At 31.7% G+C, this 7,754-nt stretch overlaps 2 protein-coding genes across 5 annotated transcripts; one reads left to right on the forward strand and one right to left on the reverse strand.

Annotated features, from left to right (window-relative positions):
* Positions 1-100: 100 nt before the first annotated feature.
* On the forward strand, positions 101-4,691 carry LOC120632617 (methyl-CpG-binding domain protein 3). 3 transcript variants are annotated; one of them, XM_039902558.1, is made up of 6 exons: positions 101-259; positions 486-638; positions 1,035-1,184; positions 2,810-2,975; positions 3,201-3,345; positions 3,781-4,691. In XM_039902558.1, the coding sequence occupies exons 2-6, from the start codon at positions 517-519 to the stop codon at positions 3,945-3,947; spliced, it is 750 nt and encodes a 249-aa protein (XP_039758492.1). In that variant the 5' UTR covers positions 101-259; positions 486-516; the 3' UTR covers positions 3,948-4,691. The 3 variants fall into 3 exon arrangements, with proteins under 3 accessions (XP_039758492.1, XP_039758491.1, XP_039758493.1); XM_039902557.1 differs by having other exon boundaries at positions 200-394; XM_039902559.1 differs by lacking the exon at positions 1,035-1,184 and having other exon boundaries at positions 207-394; positions 3,781-4,688.
* A 521-nt stretch (positions 4,692-5,212) lies between these two features.
* Positions 5,213-7,152, reverse strand: LOC120632616 (GPI mannosyltransferase 2). 2 transcript variants are annotated; one of them, XM_039902555.1, is made up of 2 exons: positions 7,016-7,152; positions 5,213-6,922 (listed from the first exon to the last, which is right to left on the reverse strand). In XM_039902555.1, the coding sequence occupies exon 2, from the start codon at positions 6,917-6,919 to the stop codon at positions 5,318-5,320; it is 1,602 nt and encodes a 533-aa protein (XP_039758489.1). In that variant the 5' UTR covers positions 6,920-6,922; positions 7,016-7,152; the 3' UTR covers positions 5,213-5,317. The 2 variants fall into 2 exon arrangements, with proteins under 2 accessions (XP_039758489.1, XP_039758490.1); XM_039902556.1 differs by having other exon boundaries at positions 5,213-6,938; positions 7,016-7,145.
* Positions 7,153-7,754: the final 602 nt, after the last annotated feature.

The following is a 7,754-nucleotide window of genomic DNA, read 5'->3' on the forward strand; positions in this document are numbered from 1 at the left end:
GATGAGCGTAGTTGCGGTTTCTTGTGCCCGGATAGAAAAGGAAACCCTCAAATTTGCGGTTTTTATATAAATGTTCCATTGAAATGTTTTGCGTGTATTGCGAAAATTAATCGCATTTTATTAAATCAATTTGACATAAGGATATATTCATGCTATAGTCTGCGGTAAAGACTATGACTCTAGGCTGCTGTGGTTAATAGATTTCTCTATGGTAGTGGTATCTAAAGCCACATAGGTACCAGTAAATAAATATCTAAAGGTAATTAATATACTTAGCATCTACCTACGACTTGAGCCGCTATAATGCTAGAAATTTGACTTTTGTAAAATTTTTCAAACACTAATTGCATGATAAATAAAAAATACGGAGAACCCTGAAGTATATAATGTAAAGGTATAATGAATAATTATTAAGTCTTTAGATTACATATCAAATCACACATTTCTCGCGAATTTATTATTCAAACGCTATTTCATGTTTCTAGGTCCTTTCGGCTGAAGTGACATTTTAATAAGATGAATATTTCGATAGAGAAGAAAAGAAGTGATTGTGCTGCTTTGCCAAAGGGTTGGCAAAGAGAGGAAGTTATAAGGAAATCTGGTCTTTCAGCTGGGAAAGTTGATGTTTATTACTACAGGTACTTTGTACATCATTTTAAATTCTTATTTTTATTAATGAGCTTAACTTTCTGATGAAAATTGATCAAGAACATTTTGCACAAATTCTTATTTTTTTTAGTTTCACATAATGTACAGTGCTGAAAAATACTTTTATCATTTTGAACATCTGGGACTTTGGAGTGAGCAAAGTTTGTAGTATTAGGATATGCGCTAAGTAATTGACTGGTGTACATGTTTATATATATATATATATATTCATAACAGTTTAAATTTGACTATCACATATTCTAATGTGTTGCCAATCATTTATTTAGTCAAATATCCACTACATCAATTGCTAGTTAATTAACACGACTAACTAACACAGCTGTCCATAGCTGATTGGTCTGTGGTGACAATAAATTTTTGTGTAGCCCAACAGGTAAAAAGTTTCGCAGTAAACCTGAGCTAGTTCGTTATCTGGGTGATAGTGTGGACTTGTCGTGTTTCGACTTTCAGCAGGGTCAAATAAACACTATGCTGCTGTGCAAGGCCAAGAAAGCTCGAGCGCAGTTTGACTACAGGTTCCCACATTAGTGTCATAACTTCTCTCACTTGTGTTGTGTTCATTAGTGCAGTCCTGCTTTGTGTTACATTTGTATATGCTCTATATCCAACAGCTTGTATCAGAGTGCTCTAGATGTAATTTACTTCATGGATCAACCTAAATACTGTTTATATTGACCTTAAATTATACAAAAATATAAAACATAAGTTGTTTCTTTAGATCCACTTAATTAGCCGCTTATAATGGATTAGTTATCACACTGTAGTTTCGATTTCTAGTTTTCTATGCTCCCAACCCCTCACAATGCTTATTTTTACACAACCTTATAAAAATGTTATCTCTTCATACTAACTGTCACTATTTCTTAAAAAATAATTGCTTCAGTGTTGTAGTATGTTTGAAAAAATGTGCCTCAGAGGACCAAAATTAGTGTCTACAAAACTGCTTTAAAAATAAATAAATTATTAAAATAATTTTTTTCAAAACCTAAGGACTCTACAAAAAAACATGATATAACATCTGAATAGCTACTCAGTTTTTTGTAATGCTCTTACATTTGAAATGTGCTCTTAATTGAAGAGTGTCATAACACTGAATTATGGTTCAGATCTTATTCCATGTTTATTTTTAAGTTTCACTCTCATTCTTTTATTTTATTTTTAAATCTTACCAATAATCAGGAACACATACTGCCGTGATTACCCTTGTTGTATACTGAAAAATAATCAATATACATTTGGTCAAGGTATGAAAGGGCTTTTTAAGAAATAAAGTTTGATATTAATTATTATAGTGTATTAGGTTTTTACTAAAGTTACTAATTTTGCTTAGGAAATGAGGAGACTTTTACAGGTGTAAATAATTTTTGCTAATAAAAATTGTACCTATTATATTTTAAAAATCTGCACTTTCTCACCCCCTATTAATAAATATGGCATATTATAGAAGTAATGCAGTGTTTTTTACCACTTAAAGTAACAGTAACTTTCAAATGTCAGACTTTGAATTAACATTGCTTTAGCAATATAATGAACACATTTATTAATAAGACTCTGTGTCTAATGAGTGCTTAGATTCATAAAGCATGACTAATATTGCATGAAAGGAATACTGTCACAAATTTTCATTCATACATTTTTTTAAATCTAGGTAGATAGTTGACATACCTTGTGAAAATTTGTGTCTTTTGTGTGTAAATTGTCAATAATTAAAAAAAAACTATGAATGCATCCAAAACTATTTTTGGTTTTTAATTGTAATTTATATTTAGATAGTATGGTTTATTCCAAATTTAATTTCATTAAAAAGAAGTTTTATTTACAAGTATTATAGCCATTATTGGGAAAATTGGGTAAATAATGTTGAGCCGAATTGGTATAATAATGTTTATTAAAAACAAAGTGATGCATTTTATTAACTGAGTCAATACTTTTGATGCTTGAGTTTTGGTAACCCTAAATGGTTTTGTTTATTTTTATTTGTTTTCCCAATTTGGCAATACATAGCTATAAAACTACTTTACTTTTAATAATTTCCAATTCAATAAATATTTAATTTAACTGTTAACATGTTTTTTGAATTAAGTATTTTCTTGATTGACTTGTCTATTAAAGTTGTTATTTTTCTTATGTATTTATCCAGGGGTGTCCGCTCAGATGCATCTCTCGTGCCTCCCATACGCCAAACTGCGTCCATATTCAAACAACCAGTCACTGTATATAAAACTCAGGAAAGTAAAGTGAAAACTGACTTAAAGCATGGCACTCAAGAAAAACCAAAGCAACTTTTCTGGGAGAAACGTTTAGAGGTAATGTTTCTTACTTAAATTGTAGAAAGATTAGTTCTCATCACAGAAAGCTCTATTGCAAACCTGGCGCCAATATGGAAAGGCAGGCTAATGTCACATATAGCAATTCCACTTTGAATAGTATTATTCAAAGAAATTATAGATAAACATACCTGAACATAGTGCCTTGAAATCTTTACAATATTGTAAGTTGAAAAATAATAGTTATAACAAAACTTCTTTCAGGGTTTGACTGCATGTGACGCAAATGGAGTGATTGGTACAACATCTTTACCTAAATACATCAAATCATTGGGGCCGTACATTTCAGACGCTACTACAATACAGTCACTAGCCACTGCTTTACATGTTTCATCCCAACCTATAACAGGTATATACATTCTAAATCCATACTTCTATATTAATAACTATTTATTTATTATCTATGTTCAGCTCAACTGCTGTACCAATCTAGATAGATGAGAGTGAGTGGGTAATTATCCAAGAAGAGCAATTGGAAGCTGTCCCCTGTGATTTCTCTAGCCCTTACCCTACTTTTCTTTTACTATCAAGGCATTTGGCATCATAAGAAACTGTTGTTTAATAGCTGATATTCCATGTACACTAACGTTTTACAAATTTCATTATAAATAAAGCAAAGATCCAAAATACTTTTCCATGTAATACACTATATTAAAAATTCTTGTGGAAAAAAAAACATTTGCTTTGTGAGATAGATTTTACAAACAAGGTGTCACTTGATTCACCCTCTCCAATACTTCTTTGTTTGTTATTCACATAGAGAAAAAAAAACATTTATTTCCAGGCCAAAGTGGTTCAAAGCAAACAATAATGGAAAGCCCGGGTGTTTTTTTAAACCCTGACCAACCGTTGATTGCTGCTGTCACTATAACGAAAGATGATTTGCGACGTCAAGAGGACCGTGTTAAGCGGGCGAGGCTTAGATTACAAGAGGCTTTGGCGGTCGCATAGGGTCACGCCGGCGGCGGGGACGTGCAAACCTCCGCCGCCGACTCTCAGGAAGGTGAAAAGGAAGCCGATCCCGTCGAAGAAGAACAAATGCTGCCAGACTCCACTGCTGATTCCCCTAAACCTGCCATTTCAGAGTGTATTGTTGACAGTACCAGTTAAGAATAAAAACAGGCTTTAAAACAACAAAGACATTAAAATAATAACATACTGCCAGAAAAATGCTGGTTAACCATACATTTCTGAGTGTTATTTATTGAACTAGTTAGAACAATGTTCAAACCCATGCATGTTTAAGCTGCCTCCTATTAAACACCGAAAGGTATATATACTCTATGAACACTACTTAACAACAATAATTAAAATATTTTAACAAATAGGCAGTATTTTATCAACTTCATGAATAAGCTTGTCCATTGAGCTATTTATAACTGTGTATAACTAATTGTATCACTCTGTTTTACTCTTAGATTAGTCATAGATAGAATAAAAATGAGAGTAGTTTCTAAATTATTTCATGCAAGTGTTGTAAAACAAATTTTTGAGCTTTTAAACCCAGTTTTTTAATCAAACAGCTAGTTTAAGTGTACACATTTTCTTAAATTTAATATTATGCACACAGATGGATATTGATTGTGTGATTGGATTTTATATTTTACAAAATTTCATATTATAATAATGTTAAACATAAGTTTTTGTAATCGCTGCTGTAAATACGTGGTATATTTTATAATAAAAGAAATTTTTAATTAATTCATTTTTTTTTATTGAACTCTTGAAAACAAGCAATATCATAAGCAATTATTGTGAATTATGTTATTAATATTGAATTGTTTCACTGCAATAGCAAACTCATTTATTTTTTATAACAAAGTTTCAGATTTATGAGTATTAAAGATGTTATTACAATAGAAGCGATCAGTAGTAGTAATAATAAAAGTGAGAACAGGAATAAACTACTAAATATTTTTTTTAATAAACTTAAATACAATGCAAGAAATACTAATTATTATTAATTGAAGTAAAATACTATATACTTTTACTTAAGTTAAAATCACTTTATCTAACTAGCTTTGTCTATCAATATTTTAAGCAATTATGTATATCTAATATGACAACTTTTGGTCAAAATGTATAATGGACTTGTTTTTAAAAGGCCCCATGCGTTATTAAACTCCAAGCAGAGAGAAATATTATTATCATTTAAAGTTTTAAAACCTAAGCTAAAAGATTTAACAAGATTTAATATATAAAAACTTGCTTTAAAATATTGCAAATGATATGTCTGAACAATTGATCATATTAAATTATTTTAAAATATTCAATTACCTGTGTGATATGTATGACCTTGCAACCTATCCAATAAAATTGAATCAAGTCCAAGGATAAAAATTAGAAAACAAAATAGTACCAACTACAAGGTACCCAAGAAAATAAAACTGTATGATTTGTGATTGAAAGTCTGGCATTCTCCTAGATATTAAAAAGGTTTTCCACTTACTATACATATTGTCAACACCTTCTAAATTAGCTATGGATAAATGGTGTGATGGTATTCTCTTACCAACACCAATGCGGCGAAAGTGCTCATTGATGGTGTTTTGGTCTGAAGTTGGTGTGGGGCCAACATTCATCTTACTCGAGCAAATCCAGTACAAAACTGGACTACAAGAAGCCAGGAGTCTTGTTGCCACTTGAATATGAACAAATGCAATACAAAATGTTGTTAAACCCAAAACATGTACTACATATACAAAGAATGAAGGATCATTGGCCCCAAAAGATTTACAGTACTGTTTTTGTCTATAGGTTATCTTGCTTGCATAACCATAACTGAAAATGTTTTCCTTTAAGCCAAGTTTAAAACATAATCTCAAATTGTTTTTTGTATAACAGAAGCAGTTATATAAGATAAAGAAAATGATTGGAAAGGCAAGCATAAAATTTGGTATCTGTTTTATCTTATAATACTTAAACAAACCAACATCCCAGTAGTGATTTTGTACATATGAGTATGACAAAGGCAGTGAACTGTTACACCATGGACTTTCAGCAGTTCCCGGCAATATGAATTCTGTACTGGATAAAAATTCTGGCAAATTGTGATCACTATGAATACAAAATTTAAAATAATTGTATGTTTGGACTAAAACAAATGGAATGATGGCTACTATCACAGTCATGAACAGTGCTAAACTAGATGTAAACAATGGTAGAAGTAAACATGGAAGAACTATTCTATGCTTAAGAGTCTTATATTTGTACACAATTTCAGGTAAAGTACGCTCTATCACATTTTTAAAACTAGCATAAAAAATAAATCCTAAATTAACAATCCCATTAGATCTGGAAATCATAGATAATCCAGCAGGCAATGCACTTGTAATATCTATGTTAGCAAACCTCAATGTTTCGTTTTCTGTACATTTAAACATTGTATAAAAAGACATAAATGCAAATGATGGCTCAGAATAAGGAGCTGAAAAAAAAATACTAGCTGGGTTAACACAGTATAAAATTGCAGACTTGTATGCTCTACTTTCACTTTTAAGTATTCTTATACTTAGTCTATGCAAGATATCAGCAGATTTTATAAAAAACAGTAAATTAACAAGAGTCGCAGATATTAACAGAGAACTATGGAAGTTCAGGAATGAGCCTAAAATACTATTCAATATATAAGCAACATACCTCACAATTAGTGGATACAGAGGAAAAAATGCTAAACAATTTTCATAAGTGTATCCGTATTGAGCTATGTGTATAAAATACTGTGCGTCCCACCGTTTCATGCCACCTAAAACTATATCAACTATAAAGTCTAGTCTACTTTTACGCAAGGTTGGATCCTCAGGACTGACAAATACATCTGCATTATGATCTGGTAGAATAACATTGGATATAGCTTGAAGGAACAGCACAAAAATCCTCGAGCTAAATGCGAACCAAAGTATTTTCTGACGCGGAGAATACATATTCTGGAACAACACTTGACTTCAGTTAGGTATATTGAAAAAACTTTATGCTTTTCATTGAAGAAATTTCAAAGTAGTTATTGATTAAAAACTAACCTTAAAACCTGTCTACAGTCGAAACTAAATATTTGATTGGCATTTACAACTGTCTTGTGATATTGCACGATTATGTATGTACATAAAATAAGTTTAATATTTGCTTATTCTTCGTAAAACTTAAATTTAGAAAATTATTCATTGCTAAATTCATTTAATTTTTTTTATGACCATAAAGAAAAAAAGTTTCTAGATGTGACATTGACAGCCCCGATGACAACCATGGGCCAGGGCCAATGGCTATACAATTTCATTTCATGGCGATACAACTATGGGTTCAGACTTTTTTACGTGCAGCGTCTGTGAGAATAGCACAAATTTGTTGCGTGTCGACCCGTAAATTTTATGTCAACGATGCTTCTCGCTCTGGTCGCCCTATTATGGATAAAATTGATGCCATTTTGGAAAAAGTGGAGCAAGATCGGCATATCAGTATTCAGTATTTATGCACAACGAAGTTGAAGAACTGGGAATTGACCACAAAATAGTTTTGGCCCATTTGAAAAAAACTGGGTACACAAAAAAGCTGGATGTTTGGGTACCTCACGAGCTCACTAAAAGAAACCTGTAAAATACTAGTAATAACTAATAACAATGGTATTAAAACAAACACTCTCTTGCTAGCTATATCAATAAGCACACACCGCACGCTTCGTTCCCCAACCTCCGATCCCCCAGTTCCCAGTTGCCAGTCGACGTAGACAGCTGGCATTTGACTCTCGTCTACTAGATCCTCTTT

The sequence above is a fragment of the Pararge aegeria genome, chromosome 20, assembly GCF_905163445.1.
Source record: "Pararge aegeria chromosome 20, ilParAegt1.1, whole genome shotgun sequence".
Taxonomy (NCBI): Eukaryota; Metazoa; Arthropoda; class Insecta; order Lepidoptera; family Nymphalidae; genus Pararge; species Pararge aegeria.